The sequence below is a fragment of the Centroberyx affinis genome, unplaced genomic scaffold (genome assembly GCF_046629955.1).
Source record: "Centroberyx affinis isolate AG114_WGS23_722 - 3 ecotype Tasmania unplaced genomic scaffold, CSIRO-AGI_Caff_v1 ptg000899l_1, whole genome shotgun sequence".
Lineage (NCBI taxonomy): Eukaryota > Metazoa > Chordata > Actinopteri > Beryciformes > Berycidae > Centroberyx > Centroberyx affinis.
The window spans coordinates 133,883-156,400 of NW_027279485.1; the positions used below are offsets into that span (position 1 = coordinate 133,883).

Consider the following 22,518-nt stretch of genomic DNA (forward strand, 5'->3'; position numbering starts at 1 on the left):
TCCGTGCGTCCCTCTGTCTGTCTGTTAGCAGGATATCTCAAAAAGGTGGGCACAGATTTGCACAAAACTTGGTATGAAGGTTGGTTATGGGCCAAGGAAGAACTGATCAACTTTTCATGTCGATTGGCCAAAAGGGGGCGTGGTTTTGGTAGTGGAATATCACCGAAAGGTACTGTCACACATGACGGAGGTCTATGCTCTACTGAGCACATTTTCTAGTTCTTTGCTGTATCCTTTTACTCTTTGCTGCCACAGCAGCCCATTTTCCCTGCAGTGATCATTAAAGCCACATCTCATCTCATCTCATCTCATATCTCATATCTCATCTCATCTCATCTCATCTCTCATCTCATCTTATACTTTGAAACTGTACAAATTTATCTCCCTCACTACTTTTAAGGACTCTATTGCAGATATGCTCACACACACCTGCAACTGCATCCAAGCCCTTTAAGTTCTAAACAATTATGTCTGTTCCCCTTTCATGACTTGTAATTTTATTTGGTTATTTATTTAGTGTGTGGTTTGATCATTTCCTAGTTCCCATACTGTGTTGGTTTTCTCTGCCTCTGTGAAGTATGTATTCCAAATCATGCCTTATAACATTTGTGTCTGTTGTCTTATCTGGATTGTTTTTTGTTTGTTTGTTTTTCTTTTGCTTGCTTTACTACTTGTTTTTGTTTTGTCCCCCCTTCCCCTTACCCTTCGAGAGGTCCTTTAAATGGCCAGGCTGTCCATTTACAATGACAGCCTGGCAAGAGGCCAGGCTGTCATTGTAAATAAGAATTTGTTCTTAATTGACCTGCCTGGTTAAATAACGGTTAAATAAAAAAAAAAATCTCATGTCTCCGCTCTACTTCTCTCCTCATCTCTTCTGATGATCTCATCTCATCTCGTCTCGTCTTGTCTCCAAGGAAATTAAGAAGTGCTCCACTACCCCAGAATTGATCACCCATCCCAATTGCCAAATCTATCCAGCCTTCTCGGCTCACAAAACCAGTCTCGATCTCTGTGATATCTGCAAGTTACATTCCATTTTCTAACATTACGTTGACACTTACCTGACACACTCGCTGCAGTGAAATATAGAGTTGAATTCAACCCAATCGGTATTTGTCCTATCCGATTTTGTGCTCTTCGTAGATCTGCAGCGTCCCACTTGTAATGTTACCCAGTATGCTTCACTAAAACCCAGGCAGTAGAGACAAGTGGCTTGATTGTGCATAATGAAAAACAATCACATTTCATACTTTTAAATCAATCAAGTTTATTATGTAAAAGAATGTGACATTATAAAGACATTATATTATGATTAAGATTATGAGACACATGAATTAAAAAACTACAATATAATTAAACATTCCATTTATATAGTTAATAAGTAACCTGTATACTTTGTTTATAAAGCTGAATGATTTTTGTTCTTGTAAGAACATTCTCTTATAAGAGTATGAAACATAAAACTCACTTTTTCACCTGTTAATCAATGTTCATGGCAAATTCATGATGAAACACATCCATCATGGTCATAATCTTGACAATACATCACATAATGCTTTTTTCCTGGATTTTCTGTGCAAAGTCCATCTTACTGTCTCCAACTAGCGGCTGGAAAACCCTTGACTGAACAGGTTTACAGAATTTTGCACGTCCATCATACACGCTCCAGCCTTTCCCACCCTTTCTCGTTCCCTCAACCGGTCCTCATGCCACTTGTATTTTTCCAAATCACGCAGCAGGCGGAGAAAGATGACGCATCAAATCATCATGATGCGCTCCTTGATTCTAACACTGAGCATTAACATGTAATATGATCTATACCCTGTAGCGGAATCCCAAATTTTAGATGTTAAGATTACAATATCTGTATTTGGTCATGAAACAGGACTATTATATTGTGCAATACTGCTATAGATTAACCAAGTTTACCCAAATTACTCTTAGTATAGTCAACCCAAAAGATGTATACCCAGCCAGTGTAGCAATGTTTGTCAATCCATAGTCAATAATTAAATTTGATACTACTATTTTTTATAGCTATAACTAAAAGTTTAGCAGTGCATTAGGCCTGCCACAGGCATTTTCTTATAATATTCTAATTACATTTCTAATGAGTTTCTTGTTTATTGTAATAAACACCTCTCGTTGGCTCTGGCTGTCATTTTGTCACAAACACCTGCTTCTATTTTTTTGTTATAACAGCTGTTGCTTGTCTACCAAGACATTTGTGTAGCTCCAAAACTGAATAGTATTTCCTGTTGTAATCTCAGAGGTTTTATATAGGAGCGAGACTCGTCTGTCTTTCATACTTCTGAACAAGCTGTGTGGTTGCCTTAGTCAACTTTACTCGTTCTCATTTTGCAATTTTAGGCTCAGTGAATTTTGTTACAGTTTTTGTAATTTTATATTTAAAATTAAGGTAATTGAGCTGATTGTGTCCCAATATAACATCAGAATAGAGATGCAGTCCTGTCCAACAGAATATTTGCAGTAAATGATATTGTACCACATGTAAATGAGAAGCCAGCATTAAAAAAGGCGCTGTGATATTGTCAGTTAGCTTTCAGTGCTGTGTCCCTTAGTCCTGCAATAAACAAACAAAAAGGTTTTACATTCTAATCACAAATTCTTCTTAAAAACATTTTATTTTGTAATACAATGCCTTAGAGCATCAGATATAATTTAGTGTAAACAGTGGAGAAACTGAGTTCCTCTCCTGACAACCACAGATGTGAACAAACAGCAATACATTTTCCAGCACTTGATAAAAATGTGACTTTCTGAATCCAGATTTGACCAGACAGACAGATATAGATTGATAGATTTCCTGTAGTTTAGCTTCTAGCTTTGAATCTTCAACTCTAGATTAAAAAAAGCCACATATTCATCCAGTGCAAACGGGCCCACTAATTATGCTGAATGCAAATAAAAGACTAGTTGTCACAACAATAAATGCAAAAACCTTCATAAATATGGCAATAAAATCTTAAATCCACTTGATTGATATGATTTTCAAGGCATGGATAAATGTTGTAGCAACACTGCAAATGTATCTGCTGCTGTCCTGTCAGATGTTATGGGGCTGAGGATTCAAAATGCAGAGACATTTCTGGGGTGAAGTAGGAAAGGCCTCCACAAGCAAGCATCTGCTCTGCACTTCAAGATTTTTTTCAATATTGAAGCTTGTGTAATGAGCCTGGCATCTATGCCTCCTTTAGCAAGGCAGTCCTTTTGAAAGGCCACAGGCCAAGGTCTCCGAGGGAGCTTGGCTTTGTAGATCAGAAAGAGCTCAGAACTTGCCAATGGAGGTTGTGCAAGTGTTTTAAGTTCCCCCTTTCACTCCACCACACCTCAAGTCGGCCAAAGACCAAACAAAGCCACCCTGTCTGAGACTTGGTTCTGCCTTAGAGTTCTGCTTTGTTTCTCAGGGTGTAAATGCTATGAACTGTTATCCAGGTATTCCTGTATATGGATTCCAACTATCCACACAAGCCCCCACAGTTTTCCACATAAAAAACCTACAATGCACTTGTCAAAAAACTGCAATTAAATAACTGTTTTCTGCAGTATTCTGTGATCAAAAGAAAACACCCTATATGACCCCAAAATCGTGAATACAAAGACTGATTTATCTATCAGACAATTCAAACTCAATAACATTAAGCCTTTTCAGCAGCCAACATTGTTAAAACTTCATTATGGAAACAAAGGGTGCCATATCAGCGGTCCGAGGCGGCCACTGAAAGCTTGTACAGCAATGAGATGGGAAGGAACCAGCAAAAGTGGTGAAATGCTGCAATCATAGACTCTAAGGAGGACTAATACAAGGCTCCGTTAACTGTCAAAATGAAGCATTAGTATGACAGTACAATCGGCTCCAGTGAGTCAATATGGTCAATTCTTGAATTGTCATCATGAGGAGTGGCCACTGTCATAAAAGTAAAAAAACAAAAACAAAAAAAAAGACTTACTGGCCCAAGTAACTCAAAGGATTAAAAAATTACAGACCAGGAAAGGAAAACAATGAAAAAAGACAGAAGAACAGATAACAGAAACCACCCGGTCCTCTTGAATAGGAATGAGGATTGTGTTCACAGTAGCCTGTTCATCCATATGAAGATAGTGAAAGCCTCATTAGCTGGCTGAGATGCTGACTGATTGAGCTGTTCTACATGCAAATCCAGCCTGCGCAGTTCCACTTATGATGTGCACTGCGCTTTTCAGGCTTTTTCAACTGCCATCAATGTAGTACATGTCCTTGACTCTGACTCCGCTGTTTGGGTCCACTAGAAATGTGTCGAGTAGTTCCCATTTAGGTCCACTTGTCTGGTGTCCAGTGATGATGAAAGATATGCTGCTAAACTGAGGAGCACAGCCGTACCGTTCCCCCAAAATCTCAAACACTACCTATGTATCTGATTTGTGCAGAGAAAACCCTTACGCATTCAAGTCCTGTGCTGAAGGAGTTCAAACTGCACCTTGGATGGTCTCATGAGGAATAAAAGACTAATTTGAGTTCTATACTGCAGCTTTGCTTAAAAAACAAAACAAAAAACACGAAAAGCTGCTCAGTCTACAAACAAAATTCCAGTAGTTGTTTAGCATACTCATTTAGACGTATGGCCGCGGGTCTACATCAGTATCTGAGAGTGAGACCGCAACCTTTGAGTGGCGGGGGCGATGCACAGGGTTCATGCTGGAGCAGCCTGGCATCCGTCTCCCTGTCACCCAGACACAAAGGACAGTCCAGGGTGCAGGTCTCCATCGCAGGGCCAGCCGGGGAGCAGGACAAGAGATCTCGCTGTGGGGACGGCCGAGTGTCGGTGCCGCTTCAGTCAGCCCGGCTCTCAGACAGAAAACTCGGACCCGCCGCGGCGACCGTGAGTCAACAGCATCAGGCGCCGCAGTCGCAGGCCTGTGAATGGATTGCACCACAGCAGGGAGGGCGAACCCCCGAACACAGCTTTCATTCCCTCCCAGCGCATGCGGCGTTCCCACGTGGGCTTCTCGTTTTTTAGACGTTCAATTTCCTGCAAGACATTCAAACAATATTCTGTAAGTTATCTGTTCAGTTTAGTTCATTAGCACCAAATATAACAGAAATATATTAAGAGAAAAAAAAGAGCAGGACAGGTAAGAAACCTGAGGGGGCTCAATGAGGACCTCACCTGTAAAAACAAAGTATTAAAAATGAACTAATTGCATACACATTATTAAAACAACACTAGCTGACTATTATTCTTCCATCTGATTGAAGCTATGTTTCAAACTGTCTGTCCATTCAGTTTGTGTCGGCACAGACACACCGTGACTCAAAGGAGCACAGATGCACTGCGTTATAGGTGCAATGAATTATGGTCATTGTAGTTCACCAACATGCTTTCGGCGCTTGGCAGCATTAAATCTTGATTGTTTGAAAACTACATCCGCAAGAATTGCCAGTCACATGCATCACAGCACCCCAATGAATCCAAAGCAAAAATGACGGGCTGTTAATTTGCCTGGGTGGGTGAAGAAATATTCATATTGTATGGGAAACAACTAAAAAAACAAACAAAAAAAAACAAACAACAAAAACAATAATCTCTGTGCTTTCTCTTGACTTTGTGTACACTACCTACATGCAGGATGTTACATTATGATCTAGATCTGGAAGTCAAATCAATTCTGAATCACAGTTAAACATGTAGTACGCTGTCTGAAACCTGTCTGCACTTTCTGACAAATCTCTTTATTGGTGAAAACAGAACTGATACAGTACAATTCACAGTTTCTGACAGTGTTATCACCACTTTTCTTGTTATTCATCACATTGCTACATATAACAACCAAAACAAAGAAATTAGTTAACAAGAAAAATAAAAACAAACAAAAAAACACACATCAATGAAATGAAAATCAGTAATTAGGGGGGGGACTCAGCAGGACTGTTTATCAGTCCTGGGGGGATATTAGGTAGATTATCAAAATAATCAACAAATGGTTGCCATACCTTGAAAAAACAGTTGTTAGTGCCTCTGAGGGCAAATAAATTGACAATGTATTAAAAATGTATTAAAGATTTCCATCCAGAACTCATGAAGTCCCGGACAGGACCAATACATGTGAGCGAGGTTTGTTTCAGGGCCATCCCAACGGTCACATGTTGGGTCGGATCCAGGATATATTTCAGCCAATCTAGATTTACTAAAGTGCACTCTATGGACTACTTTCAGCTGAATTAAACCCAGCTGTGCGCAAGAAGTAGATGAGTTGATCCTGTCTAAAGCTCTATCCCAGCAATACTCGAATTTAGTTTTGAGTATTTTGTCTTCAGTTAAAAGCATCAAATCAAAATATATACCTGAAATAAGCCCTTTATGAGTTGGAGATAATGTTAAGAAGTCTTTCCCATGCAGATTCAGAAGGAAGCTGTGGAAAGGAGCTAAACTGTTGTTTAACAAAGTGTCGGAGTTGAAAATATCTAAACAAGTTAGAGTGAGGTAGATTAAACTTCTTACAAAGTGAAGGAAAGCTGTGAAAAGTATCACCTTCATAGAGGTCTTTAAAACAATTTAGACCTAAATGACTCCATTGAGTAAACGTAGAATCTAAAATGGAGGGTATGAACAGGTGATTATTGTTAATGGGAGCCTGTGTTGATGTTGAGTGGAATTTAAAATGATGGCGGTATTGAATCCAAGCACTAGAGGATTGGATGAGCGGCGGGATGGAGATATAGGGAGGGATGAGAAAACTAACGCAGGCAAGGAGGAAGATCGGCAGGATTGTGCTTCTAGAATGCACCAATCAGTGTCAGGGGCATGTAGCCAAAAAATAATTTTATGAATATTGGCGCTCCAAAAGTAATATATAAAATTGGGAAGAGCAAGACCGCCTCCAGATCTAGGTCTTTGCAAAAGATTTTTACAAATTCTGGAAACTTTACTACCCCAAATAAAATTCGACATAGCTTGATCTATAAATTTAAATGATTTGGGTATAAAGAGGGGGAGACACTGAAATACATACAAAAACTTGGGGAGGATGTTCATTTTAATACACTGCACTCTCCCTGCCAACGACAAGGGTAAACTACCCCAACACAGAAAATCAGACTTCATGTTGTTAACTAAGGGAGTAAAGTGGGAGTAAAGGGAGGATAATGTCCGTGTGATCTTGATGCCTAAATATTTAAAACCGGAGGGTGACAAGTGAAAAGGAATGTCCGTTTGTTTGATCTGTAAGGCTAACGTGTTGATGGGAAAACATTCACTTTTTTGGAAATTCAATTTATAACCAGAGAAAGACCCAAAATCTTTTAAGATGGATTCGATAATAGGGATAGAAGATACAGGATCCTCTATATACAGCAAGCGGTCATCCGCATACAGAGAAACTCTATGCCATATCGAGTAATACCACGCAACCTAGGTGATGTTTTAAGGGCTATTGAGAGGGGTTCAATCGTGAGGGCGAAAAGTAAAGGGGATAATGGACATCCCTGACGTGACCTGAACAAGGGAAAATAGGGAGAGTGCAATGAATTGGTATTCACACATGCATGGGGGTGGGAATAGAGAAGCTTAATCCAGGAAATAATAGTATCACCAAATCCAAACTTTTGCAAATCTAGAAACAGATAATCCCATTCTATTCGGTTGAACGCCTTCTCAGCATCTAAAGAGATAACGACTTCCGGAGGGAGAAGGGAGTCTGATGTATGGATAATGTTCAAGAGTCGCTGGACATTGGAGAACGAGTGCCGACCCTTGATAAAGCCAGTCTGGTCTTCTGAAATTACCTGTGGAAGAACAGACTCAAGGCGCCGAGCTAATACTTTTGCAATCATTTTCTGTTCTTGGTTTAGGAGGGAAATTGGACGATATGAGCCACATTATGTGGGATCTTTATCCTTCTTTAAGTGATATGGTAGCTTGTGTAGGTGTAGGGGGAAGATATCCATTACCCAATGACTCATTGAACACCTCCAACAAGATTGGAGCTAGTTTGTCGCTAAACCTCTTATAGAAATCAGCTACATCACCATCGGGGCCTGGCGCCCTGCCACTCCGCATTGATCTAATCACTGCAGTGATTTCTTGAAGCTCAATAGGTTTTTCTAAATTGGTTGCCGTCTCAGGTTCAATAGTTGGGAACTCAAGGCTATCAAAAAAGGAGTCCATACAATTCTTATTAGCTGGAGGTTCAGATTTGTACAAGGTAGAATAAAATGATTCAAAAACTTTATTAATTTCTTGAGGTTTAGAAGTAAGAATGTTAGAGCTATCCCTAATCTGGGGGATCTAGCGTGAGGCAGCTTGGCGTTTGAGCTGATGGGCAAATAGTCGACTGCATTTGTCTCCATATTCATATGACAGGCCACGAGAATGTAAAATCATACGTTCTGCATTTTTGGTGGATAGTAAATTAAATTCTGTTTGTAAGCCAATTCTTTTTTTGAGGAGCTCTGGTGATGGGTTTGAGGCATACTGTTTGTCAACATCAAGAATAGAATCTGTAAGGTCTCGCAGGCGTTTATTATAACTTTTCTTCTCATGTGCTGCAAGTGATATTATTTTGCCACAAAGAACAGCTTTAAGAGTTTCCTATAATAGTGAGTAAGAGACCGAAGCTGACTTGTTCGTATCCAAAAAATTGTCGATAGATTTAGAAATTTTATCACAAAACTCCTTATTTGAGAGCAGCGAAGTGTCAAAACGCCAGGGAGGGCGTGATTTTACATTTAAAGAAAAGGCAATGTCCATCTGGAGTGGAGCATGGTCAGAAATCACTATAGCCAGATATTCCACTGATAACACTGAACTAAGAAAGGATCTATCGATAAAAAAATAATCTATACGAGAAAAGGATTGGTGAACAAGAGAAAGGAAAGAAAATGTTTTGGATACAGTATTTGCTAATCTCCAAGGGTCTATACACCCATTATCTTCCATAAAGGCTGATAAAGAGTTGGACATTTTAGATATGTGTGTAGTTTTAGGATTAGAGCGATCCAAAACTGGATCAATGACGCAATTAAGATCACCTCCAAAAATTTGTTTGTGAGTGCCCAGATTGGGAAGAGAGGACAACAGTTTATTCATAAATTCTATATCATCCCAATTGGGCACATAGACATTCACTAGTAGCACTGGAGTTTGAAATAAGGAGCCCGTCACAATTATACAGTATATCTACCGTTTGGATCAGATTGGACATCTGATGTTGTAAACTGAATTTTTTTATTTACCATATTACTGTATTGCGACACCTCTAGCCTTTGCGTTAAATTTAGAGTGAAAAACATGGTTGATCCATGGTTTATGTAATTTTTTCTGATTGGTTATTTTCAAATGGGTTTCTTGTAGGAAAATAACATCGGCTTTCAAGTTTTTAAGGTGGGCAAATACTCTGGAACGTTTGACTGGCCCATTCATCCCACATACGTTCCAGCTCAGCAACCTAACTGAGCGATCAGGCCTGCTTCCCATATTTGCTAAAATTTTTTTTTTCCATTTTCCATTTTTAGTCTAATCTTAGACTACCAAAATGGCACAAATCAACAAAACTCTTCAAAATTAAATTAAGTATAAAATGCGGAGCAAAACGAGAATACACAAGACAAAACAAGAACATAAATCCTAAATTCCCCTGAATAGACATGGGGAACTGCAGGCGGTACGAACTAGACCACCAGTGCATCTTCCTTCCTATTAGCCTAGGTTCTTTAACTGGCTAATACTATCTTTCCACAAAGAAGGTGACTCTCTAGAATAAGAATAATTGTCTCAAAACCACAAGTATTAATCAACACATGTTAAATTGGTGAACTATATAACAATTATGTTTAAACAAATTAGTCAAGGGTAGCAGCAGAGTCCAAATGGTGCAAATTAGCTAAGGATTCAAGAAGGCATAACTAACCAGGGTGGACAAAATGGGCCAGAGGGAAAAAGTAAATAAATAAAAGGGGTAGCCTAAATATCAAGGGATATAGAAAAATAAAATAACAGGCTTCAGCCAATGTCAAAATATTACCCTGTATATGGGATTATATAAAGTTCACAAAAATTGTCCATATGTGCCAAACTAAACAATCCAAAGGCATAGTCAGAGTTGGGCTAACTCAGTTCAAGTGCAGTTGGGTGGAGCCTCAAGTCCACTTAGCGCTTGGTGAGTAGGTCTATAAGACTTCCACTCAACATATGGTGGAAGCTGACGGTAAACAAATGAATAGTCCGACAGGCGGCCATAAACTCGGCAAATGTCAAAGCCTGTAACTTAGTACTAAAACAATAGCTCCAATTAGCAATATTCAAATAAAATAAAGTAGGTACATAGTATATGCACAGTTAGCCGATGATTGCTGCTAGGAATTAGCCAGAAAAAAAAGTAAAGTAAAAAAAAAAGTAAATTAAAAGAAAGTAATAGTTGTCCAGCTCCATTAACCCTGGGGTACCCGCAGACAGAGGTATGCTTTTTGTCATATCTCACAGGTGCTTTATTCTATCATTCCAATTTTTCATGACTTTCTCAATCAATTTGTTCCTAATGACTTCATATCATTGTTTTCTGTTTCTGTTTTAATGAGTGCTTTTTAAAAATACCAACGTATTGGGGTCCTGGGGGACCCCAGTCAAAAGCACCCAATTCCGCCTATGCAGTTTTAATAGACTGAACTATTTATTGAGTTCATGTTTGCCATGGGTCCTAATTTAAAGTATCACACACTATCAGGGGGGGGTAGGGGCACTCTGTCAGTCATTTTGAAGGAGACAGACACAGATGCAGCAGACACAGATTTCTTCATGTGCTCTGTCGACGACCCTAAATACTGCTGAGATGATGTTCAAAGTCAGAAATACAATACATAATTTAATTAACTGTAACTTTCCTAAAATAATAATAATCTATTTTTTTTTCAGATGACATTAATTACATAACTAATAACGTTTTGAGAAGAAATAGCCGAAGTTAACATTTTGCTATGATGGTTGTTTTTACAGTAGTCTATTCTTGGGGTCCAAGAATATACTAGGAAGTTCCTCCATCTTCTCCGGGATCCCAAGTATTCTGACGTTGGAGTGGCGGGCACGATTTTCCAGAGACAACTTTATCCACAAGCTGTGCATTATGGGATTTCAGCGATCTACAGAGCGACTCCAAATCTGTGATCTTATCGCTATGATCAGATAGAGCTGTTTCCATCACTGTGATGCGTTGTCCTTGGGTGTTGATGGTTGCTCTAATGGATTCTAGCGACTCATTAACCGGAGCAAGAGCCGTATCCAACAAGGCTGACACAGTTGAGGTGAGGTCATTGTGAATTGCCGACCGAAGGTTTTCCAAGTCATTGGGCAGTGGGCTTGCGCGCGTTTCCTCCGAAGAGGTGCTAGATTGGCTTGGCGAAGACACAGGCTGGCTGTTAGCATGTCGGTCGCTAGCTTGGCTGCTAATTTTGGAGCTAGCATGATCATTCAACAATAATTTAGACAATGTTTTCTTCAACTTGGGCATTGTTGGCATAAGAACCACAGTTTTGTTTGTTAAGAGTGTTCGTTTCGTTTGTTAAATTAAATATAGTTCACCACAAAAATAAAATAAACTATGAAATTGTAAGAGCCACTTCTTTCTCAACTACTACGTCCGCATGCTGAACTGGAAGTCCTCACCTGTCTGCACTTTCATTCATTCATGAATATCAGGGGAAATGGGCCCAGGGTGACGCTCAGTATTAGAGAATTTGTCTGGAGACCCAGCAGTTAGTGAGCCAAGAGCAATTAGAAGCCAAAGGGAGCAGCAGATGAAGGGCGAGTCAGGCCCTGCAGTATTGTGTGACTCATCCTGAAGGTAAAATGGGATTTCACTGTCGGGAACTCCGTTCTTAATGTTTAAAGGAATAGTTCCCCAAAAATGAAAGTTCTGTCATTATCTACTCACCTTCATGCCAAATGAAACACAGGTGAAATTTGTTAGTCCATGTAACACAGAGGGAGGTTGCCAGCACAACTTCGTAGCAGCCTTCTCCAAAACAACTGAAGTCCATGGGGACCAGTTCTTTAGAGTTCCAAAACAAAAACAGCCAAACAATCACACTGTGAATAGAAAGACCTATACACCATTATTTGTTGCAAATCAATCAGCTGTAGTTAAGATTTGCACTAAATTATGGTGTAAATATACTGTAGGTCTTTTTGGAACTCTGAAGAACTGGTCCCCACTGACTTCAGTTGTTTTGGAGAAGGCTGCCATGGAGTTGTGCTGGCAACCTATATGGACAAACTTCACCTGTGTTTCAACTGGCATGAGGGTGAGTAGATGATGACAGAATTTTCATTTTTGAGTGAACTATTCCCTTAAGACATACAGAGGGACGGACGGACAGACAGACAGACATGGATTTTATTCCTTACTAGAACAAACAATGGCATTTCTCACAACTAAGGTTCCCCTGGATTCCCTAGATTCATACACTAAGCTCATAACCCTCTATAATGACAGCTTGTTGAGAAGAGCTCAGCTTGTGGAGTGCAGTGGAAACTCACCGTCTCGTCATTGCAGATGGAGTGGATCTGCGTACCAAACATGACGGCTGTGAAGGTGAGGAAGAGGATGGCCTCCAGACAGAGGAAGATCAGCAGCAGCACGGACACTCCTGGAGAGAAGTCGCTGCACTCTGCTCACGGGAAAAGGGGGAACAAAGAAAGAAAAGAAGGCTCGAGTTTTTATTTTGCACATAACAATCAAAATGTCAAATGAAAACAAAGCATTATGCAGGAGAGGACAGATGCGAGAGGCAGTATATCATAACAGTGCACAAGCATCAGTGCATAAATACACCGTTTTCAGCCCATAACAAGCAGTGCAACAATAATTCTCTGCTGCCAGAAGCGGATGCACTGTGCGAAAGAAATTCTATTGAATATGACAAGAATTTAATTTATTGTTAACATAAATTTATGGTAAATTGGTGCAAAATCCTGAAATCACACTTTTTGTTGGATGTCACAACATCAGGTTGTGAGTCACAAGAATCTTACTTCCTAACCACTTTGTATGGCAATAGAGGAATTGGGCCCCATTTATCAAGCAAAAAGGGTTTCAGAAAAGCATTTTAAATATATAATTATTTTAACTTCAAGTTAGACTGTTTACAGTCTTCATACTTGTAATGTTTCAGGTTTATGAGTCAGTTGTGCCTGTGTCTGTTTATATCAGTGATTTTCAAAGTCTGACTCAGGACCCAGAGATGAGCCAAGGGAAGATTAAAAACATTCTGAAGTTACAAGCTATATTGCAAAAGCCCTCCCACGTTCATACAACATCAGGTAGGCTGGATAAAACACAATTTCTGTAGGCTAATAGCTTAGGAACTTAGAAACATTACACTTGGTTAACAAACACAACATCCCAAAAAAAACCCTCTTTGACTTAAGTTTGGTGCTGCTTGTTTACTTTCTCTGCTTTTAGCTTTGACATGACTTTAACTGTTACCTGGTTATAACCACCTACTGTATAAAGCTAAATCCATCAACAGGAAAGCTTTGGAACTAAGGAACAGCTCTGTCTTGAAGTAAATAGGGGCTTTTTTCACCTGCCACTCTAGCCTAGAAATATTTTTGCATGGGTTGAAAAGAAAAAAAATCTTTCCTACAAAAAAATTTGAAACTCTCTACTTTACAGTCTTATCCTCTAGAGGGCAGTCAGAGCTGAGAGAGTGCAATAGGGAGTGAAATAGTATCTTCATTTCCTGGTTAATTTCCACAGGCAGACCCACAAGGGAGCAGGGGAAGATCAATGGCAGCTCTGTGGTGATGCTGCAGTACGACTCCAATGACCTGCACAGAGCAGCTGTTCCTTTTACAACAGGACAACAATCTCTCTCCTTTCTCACTTTTGTGTCACTCTTACTCTGTCGATCTATCTCCATCTATCTGTCTAAGCACTTTCTATCACTTCTTTGTCCCTCAAACCACATCTCTCTCACCTGTTTTCCCATCAGTCTGTCTAACAAACTGCCAATGAAACACAAGCTAAATAGTCAACACAGTGACTGCACAGACAAGACAGAGAGGCCTTACCGTTCCACTGGACTTTAACACAGGTGAAGAAGTGCATGCCACTGAGGCCCAGGGCGTGGGCAGAAATCAAGGCTATGTACATCTGCAGAGAGAAGATCAGAGAGGGGAGAAGAGAGATAATGAGAGAAAGTGACAGCGAGAAAGAGGGGGAAAAAAAAGAACCTTTCCACTCTCTCAATGCACCAGGTTAGTTTGCCTTGCAGCTACTGTATTAATGTAGTCATTCTTTCACGTTCATAGTAAAATTTTAAAATCTTTGCTGAGCTGCACTTTTGAAACAACTTAAGATTTTAAAGCAATGTAAGGCACTGCTGAGCCATATATGATAGTTTTATGTTTCAGGCATCAAAAAAGTGCCAGTCAGCATATGAAGCCATAAAAAGAAAGGTGCTGATGTTGTCAAGAGAGTGACGGATAGCTCAGGGAGGGAAATTTCCTATAGGCCTGCGTGTAGTGTACAGCACCACTGCTGAGCTGTGTAGTTTGGCTGGTTCTACCATCTCAGAGTTTCACTAACTGGCTACGCAGCTTGGGACATTTTTTCGACTAGGTTGGTTCACATAACTAAAGTTATGTGAAGTGAATAATTCTAAAACACAGAAAACCCCAACACTAGGCTAATTGCCAGCTTTTATTGTATACGCCAAAACCATGCAAACCACTGTACAGCTTAAGTGATAAATTATGACTTAATTTTTGCCCAGTGACTTCAAAAAACATGAATAGTCCATTTTTATTAATATTGATGAGCCATGGAAGCACATGTTTTGTGCTGACAACTTGGGCTACAGGTAAAAATTAGGTTAGCCTAAAGTTTGATCTTCTTTCTTGTGCTATTTCCACTGATTTAATATGTAATTATCCTCATGATTTTTATCTCCTTATTTATGATTAGTCATTATATAATACGAATGCACCTGACAAACATAAGGACCTTATTAAAGGAGGATGTGATTACATTTAGGCAAAACCTTGATAAAGTATCAAAAGAAATGACATAAAACATTACAAGACTCAGACAAGTTGCTTTGACCTCTTTGTTCACAAAGTCCTTTGAAACGCTTGTTAAGAAAGAGAATGGTTGAGGGCTTTCAAGACCCCATACAGCGTGCTTACAGAACTGCGAAAGGTAGAAGATGCCGCAGTGACACAAACATTTGGATGGTTTAAGAATGTTTTTACTTCTTGATCTTTCTTGTGCTATTTCCACATTTGTGTCATGTATGTTTCTGTAGCTCCTTATTTATTGTTGTGATTATGTGTTTATGTGTTAAGGACAATGACGTTTTGTACCTTGAACCTTAAAGTATTTCAATTGTTGATTAGTACATCACCCAGTAATTCACCAACTAATATGACTGCACACTGTTGTCCCTGATGGTAATCCAGGTCAACAGATAGCATACTTTCATGTTTGCTATCAGTTTTACAATTGATAAAAGTAATACTTGATAAACGTGGTGTAATTTTATGATGCTGCGGGCCAGGAAACCACTTGGAACTAAATGAAAGCATTATCCTGAGGCAGTGCAAAAGTAGGCAAGTCTGGAAGATAACACCACTTCCAAGCTGGAAGGCACTCGGTGGAGGGCAAACCTCCGCCAACGCTGAATAATTCTCCAACTTGGCAAGCTGCAGCCTCTGTAACAGTTTATGTTTGTTTATCGTTTGTCTCCCTGGTTTGATTTTCCAACAAAATAGCATGTGATTCCAAAGCTGTTTAGCAACTGACTTGAAAGTCCTGGATGATGGAAAATCCCACCAGCACATAAATGCAACATAATAGTTATGGCTAAAAAACAAAAATCGTCTTAATGGCAGAAATCCCAGATCTGAATCACCACCAACATTTTATCAACTGATCCTTGGCTATCCATCCACTAAATTCAATTCAATTTGGCCAGATCCATTACTTTTTGAAACATCTTGCTAACAAACAAACAGACGGGGGAAACAAAACCTCATACAAAGTTTGTTGTTGTTTGTTGTCATTTGTTGGTGGAAGTTACTACGGGCCAGTAAATGAGGTTGCTCTGTTAAAGACCATTTTGCTGATGCCACAAACTGCAATTTGTAGGCCATTAATTAGACTTTCACTGGAATGCTGTTCATATTACATACAAGTTGCTCAAGCATTCCTGCCATATCTTCCTCTGCTGTTGCCAATGAGCAGACAACTTCATAGCCTACTGATCCAATTTTGGGTTCTATGAAGTAGACTTGTAAAAATAGTAATATTACTGGGTTAACCAACCAGAAAAATACGTTATTAATTGATCTGAAAAAATGAAGGCCAATTTGAGGGACAATAAAAGCAGATGGCATCTCCCTTGGTAAGAAATCATGATACTCATCCACTATTTGCAGGGGTAAATTGAGACAAAACGTGTAGTTTACATCCCCACCACACCCCCCTTGTTGAAGTCAAACAAACTGACCACTGCATTTGTCATTACTTACAGTGGATTTCTGTCTACTTACCGTGAAAAGTACAAAGAATCTCTGATTCTTCTCTCCCACGCAGTTATTCACCCAGGGACAGTGGTGATCCATCTTCCGGATGCATCGTTTACAAATACTGCAGGCAGGAGAGAGAAGATGTAACACATAAGTGAATTAGTCTCACCTTCACACACACATTCTGCTGATTCTGCTTACTCCACTGCTCCTGTGCAAGTCTGTCAGTCCAACTCTTCTACAACACGCATAATGTGGGTGTATACACTTTTTTTTAAAACCTGTATTTACTGCAACAGCCTGGAGCAGTAGTTGCAGGTGGGGGAGGAGGGGTATGAGCAAGTTCCTCAGTGCTGTCACAGTTTTGCACTGTTAGTCACTGAGCAGATCCACTGGAGCAACTGGTGGTCCAGTGGCTCGATCAAAGGAAATTCAGAAGTACTTGAGGAAATGGAGAATGTTACTCATTCATTTCCCCCATGCAGATTTTCCCAGCTGGTCCAAGGATTCAAACCTGAGAACTTCTGGTCACAAGCCCGCATATTTAACTTTCAAGCATCCGCTGCTCCAACACGGAGCGCTCAAAATGAAATGACTGCACATGAGGCAGCAGAGAAAGATCAAATCCGTACCTACAGTTTGGGCAACTTACAGGTGGGAAAACTGACTTTAGAAAACCTGCGTCAAAAAGCTGATGCAGTGATAACAAGCACCCAACCACTCTGCAGTAAACCAGCATTATGCTGTAAATGAGAGGCATTTGTTTTCTGTAACACATCACAAGACATGATGCCACTGAACACCTTTTATAATGCCAGGTGCCACTAAATACTTCAGAAGGGATTGGGGGGGTTAATCTGCGAGGGTCACTGAACGACCACTCCAGCAACATGAGCGCTAAAAACCCAAACATAGGCTCTTACTTATAAGTAGTCGTTCAGTGACCCTCTCACATTGTTGACCTCACTTTTCGGGAGTTACTTTAGGAGTTATCTTACTGACTCGGCCAGGCTTCTGTTGAGAGAGATTCTCAAACAGGTTAAACGAAACAGAGGAAAAGTGCACACTTAAGTCAGCCATATACATTTGGCAAGTTCTTATGAAAAAAAAGGACACGGGTTTCAGACTCTGCAGTGCGCACAGGCTCGCTAGCCAAAATAGTCAAATCTTTCACACACCAGCGCCCACTGTGTGACTGTAATTGATGTACAATATCACAACTGATTGTGCTGCTTGCGGAAGAGTTTCTCCTTTCCTCTTATGGTTCATTGACTTTCTTTACATTTCAGTGTGAACATCTTGTGGTCAACAGTTCAAAATGAATCGTTTCGAGGCTAGACTTGTTGAGCTTGTAAGAGGACATTTGCTCCTTTATGACGGAGCAAGCAGGGATTATAAAGATGTTCTTTCACTACAGCCATTGTTGTTCTTGTTGGTCATCACTATATCCCGTTTTCCCTAGGTTATGGTCGCCTGTTTAATTTTCATGCTCCCCCACTGGCGTGGAGTGTAAATAAACAAATAAAACAAAGCCGCAGTGAGTATACACAAATATGTATGCAGCACCGTATTTGAGTGCGATTTGACTTTGTTGTTTGTTTGACTTCACACAAATCACACAAAAGATGCATATAGTTCTCTTATTTGTGTGACATTTATTAACATTTCAGCACTAGGCTTTCTTAAAGGGTTTAAATAATGGTTAAACAAAATGGACAACACTGGCAGAATCTTTACTGGGGTGCTGACCTCACCATTAACCCCCCTGAAGAAGAGAGACACTTCCACCTCTTTCTCCCTTTAACAGGGATGTGATTAAAAACACAAACCCAGGAAAAAAGTAGCAAAACCATAATCTCCCACAAGAAATTAATGGGACCTTTCTGTACAACAAAAAAACAGGAATGCTGAAGAAAAAAAACAGAAAAACATCACATCACTGCTTTAAATGTCAATGCTCAAATTGCCTTTCTGTTTCACTGCTCTTTCAAACTGTTCGTAGCTCATGCGGCAGGGCTGTTAAGCAGCTAAAAGTGACTTACTCTAATTACAGTAAAACACAAGAGAGACCAGTGGAGAGAAACAAAATGATGCAAAAGAAAATGTGAGCAACATATTAAAAAGTGTAGGTATTTTGACTTGGGGCCAGTGAATTTCAACATAAGCGGTTCTCACAATTTACAGGTAATAAGGAGAGAGAGAACGAGATCAAAAGGTGTACCAGGTTATCCATCTCAGATCACTGCTCCAAATTCTTTGAGGTTTAATAAATAAATGTGGACCCGAGCAAATGTTTTGAACAGATTGTTAAAAATGTATGTATTCATGTTCCTGTAAAGTGCTTTCAATAAAATCGTCACCAAATGGCATGACATTTTGTTGTGGCTGTTGTGACAGCACAAAATTCCTGTCACCCAACAAGTAAAACAACAAGTAAAATTCTAATCAGTTCATCCTTGAGTCCAAGTGGACGTTTGTGCCAAATTTGAAGAAATTCCCTCAAGGCGTTCCTGAGATATCGCGTTCACAAGAATGGGACGGACGGATGGATGGACGGACGGACGGACAGACGGACGGACAACCCGAAAACATAGTGCCTCCCGCCACCGCTGTCGCCGGTGCGGAGGCATAAAAAACCCCAAGAGATTTTCCCTCAGATGTTGACATGATTAGTCAAAGACACAGGAGGAGGAGAAGAGTTGTGGCCACCCCAACCAGTCAAAACCAGTCAAAACCTTGCAGAGCTGACACTGCGGAAATGCTCCAAATATTGAACGAAAGCTCCCAGAGTCTGGGAACGCTATTTTTTACTTCTACACCACAGACTGCAATTGGTGTCAACATCCACTGATTGTTTAGAAAAGCACTAATTTCCCCTAATTAAACGGTTGATACATGATATCTTCTCTCCTCTGCCTATTGGTATTTGCAGAAATATTCAAGACTGAGAGCTTACAGCTCAAAGTGGGTTGTAATCAGTTCTTCTGTCAAGTCTCAAGTCATCAAATCTACGCAGCAAGCAAATAGGTAAAGTTATAAATACTCATTGACAAGTTTGCATATGGACCCTGGCACAGGCAGTCAGGCACTGCCAAACGACAAACCGCACTACAGACATTCCCAAGGCTTGTATTTCCTGCCAAATCTCTTCCCTATGTACTGGCTTTGGTGGGACTCTGACCTGCAGTGGTGTGCCCTCTCAGGCTTGATGCTGCAGCACTTGGGGCACTTGTAGATGACCTCACCAGGCTTCAGCTGCAGGCTCTCCATGTACTCCTTGGTCGCGTTGCCTTTAGGAACTGCACCCTGAGGAGGAGATCACAGACCAAACAAACGCTCTTAGTTACAAGGGTCACAAACAAAAAATTTATGTGGTTACTTACAGGATTAGGATAGTCAAGCTGTGTTTGAAATAATATATGAGTCACTGGTTGCAGGATTTGTCTGATTGGTTGCAGGGTTCCAACAGATTTTCTAGTTTTGTGAAGCAGAACTGGCAGAATGTGTAATTGCCACTTTAAGTCAAACAAATAAATAAATACAAGACCTTCAAAGCTTGGATGAGAAGCCAGTTTGCTATCCTACTGCAAAACCTTCTGTGTACTATTTTGGGCTTTTAAGTGGAGCAATCGGAAAGGATGGGCTGATGGGCTGGAAGGCACCGATTGAGCTGTCATCAGACATCTAGTTCCTCTGAGTAAGCATGAGTCAACATTGCAGCAGCGCTAGCAGTGTTTGACCTACAACTCACTTTAGCCTTTAGTGAATTGACTGAATTCACCACAACTAGTCACAAAACATCAGTGACAAACAGTGCAGAATAACCCCTGTGGCACTGTTTTTATTTCCTGTGGCGCGATACACTTGGGTGAGAAAAGGCACACCAAAATACTGATTGCTTGGAAATGTCACAAGGCTTAGGATCACACAATAGGAGAATTAAGGAGCTGCTGTCCAAGGAACAAAATGTATCACGTTAATTTAACCTTGAAGGGAAGAAAGTATATTTTACACTGATTCAATTATGGTTACATTAAATTAATATAATATTTATGTTGGACATAGATTCTGTTTTGTGACGACACTTGAGCAAAAGCACAAAGTGCAACTGTAATCTCTTTACAGCACCTGAGCACACTGGATAAAAACACCTGACTAATATTACTCTGACTGTGATTGCTGACGCCAAATGTGTGTCCAGACTGCAGGCAGCTATATCAATAGCTAATTTCAGGTAGTTGATTGTGTGCACAAACACACACATTCTCCTTCCCCAGCTAGTAAAGGATTAGCTCTGCATCATTTTCTGAGGTGGTGTGAATTTTTTGTGTCCTTTCATAACTTTGCAGAGGACTTGGTGACATACTTGTTTTGTAAACGGTGCTCTCCCTCACTCCCTGATTCCATCCATCTTCTTGCTCCCTCTTCCTCACTTTCAAACATTGCTCTCTTCCAGGGGTTGACCGGTTTATCGGTTTGAGCTATTAATTGTGGCTGGTAGGATGTTTTATAAAAAACTGGTTATTGGTGGATATGAGAGCCGATGGTGACCAACTATGGCCACACGCCCCTGGTGTTCAAAATTAATTAATTAATTAATTAATTAATTAATTAATTAATTATCTTACGTTTGTGGACCCGTCTCACTATTTGCATGGAGGCTCCACACTCAAGGTTGCACGTCCTAGATATTGTAAATGAAATTTATTAGTAGGAAAACAAATTATCAACTTTATCAGCTAGTGGGTTACACAATTAGTGACTACTAACGTGACCCCTGCTGCTCTGTTCTGAGAGCATGCCATGCAGTTTTGCTAGCACTTTGAAAGTCTCAAAATTACGATAGTGCTATTAGTGGTTAGGGCAAAAAGTAGTAAAAAAAAGTATAAAATCTCCAACTTCTCAATTCCTTTTTTATCTGCTGCGAACTTGTTTAGTGTCACTCTGTTTCACATAACATTACTGGCAAGTTAGCAAACACACAACTGTTGGCCATATCTAAATCACATACATCCTAAAATGAAAACGGTACAACGGCTGCTCATTTGTGGACTAACCAACATGATAATCACTTGTTTCATGACTATATGTACCTGCTGATGAAGCTAAACAACACAGTTTCAGACGGACTGTAGCCTACAGATACAGCGATATTAGACTGAGCCTATAGTGACTAATTTGGTTTTTACTACTCACTTTTTATTTTAACTAGTAACAATTCAACACAAACTTGTAGCCTACTTATTTTTTAGTTAGTAGTATCTTATATTTTCTCACTTTTATGTTACTAGTAAGAAAATTAAGCAGTTTTTTTTATTGGGCCCTCATAATAAGCCCCTGACGAGGCAAACAATATTTATTTTATTAGTGTTACTTTGATATTCAGTTTAAATTGTGAATAAATTCCAATGTTTTCCATTACATTCAGAGTAGTTATACCATGGTCTGGGTGAATACTCCATTCTGACTGGCTGCAGGGTGTCCATTAATTCCTGATAATGGACACCTACTAAGTGGTTCCAGTGAAACTGTCTGTTCACTGTTCTAAATTAATGCACTGGCTACGTAGTATCAGCCTGTATCTAAAATGAGTAACCATAGCAACAGTGACGCAGTCAAAGCCTCCGTTTACTCCGTTCATTTGTTCATGAAAATCTTGATACTGATTTGGTGACAATGACATGGCTGGATAGCTGTCTTGTTGTTAAACATACTGTCAAATTATATTTACTGTTTGTCAACCGTATGCAATGTTATTGACTTTGAATCTTGCTAGCATAACGTTAGCTTTCTGGCTCATAGCTGAGCCAAAAGGTTCTATGAGCTGAGCGGACTAGAAATATCTCCAGTTGCCAAGTCGTATCTAAGGTTCGTCCTATTTACTGGAGTAGTGAACAACGTTTCCATTGCATAAGAACCTTATGGGATGGTAATCATTGTTCCAGGTATTAGTCAAACCCTCAGGTGTTACCAGGGACACTGAGTTACGGCTTGTGAA

General features: G+C 39.9%; 1 protein-coding gene across 1 annotated transcript in view; it reads right to left on the bottom strand.

Annotated features, from left to right (window-relative positions):
* Window positions 1-1,297: 1,297 nt before the first annotated feature.
* The window catches only part of zdhhc7 (zinc finger DHHC-type palmitoyltransferase 7), a 28,468-nt gene continuing 7,247 nt past the window's right edge, over window positions 1,298-22,518 (bottom strand). The window contains exons 4-8 of the mRNA XM_071521568.1: window positions 19,702-19,826; window positions 16,545-16,641; window positions 14,064-14,145; window positions 12,528-12,658; window positions 1,298-5,030 (exon numbers count right to left, since the gene is read on the bottom strand). Coding sequence (XP_071377669.1) covers window positions 4,848-5,030; window positions 12,528-12,658; window positions 14,064-14,145; window positions 16,545-16,641; window positions 19,702-19,826 — 618 coding nt within the window. The 3' untranslated portion in view covers window positions 1,298-4,847. The remainder of the gene's footprint in view (window positions 5,031-12,527; window positions 12,659-14,063; window positions 14,146-16,544; window positions 16,642-19,701; window positions 19,827-22,518) is intronic.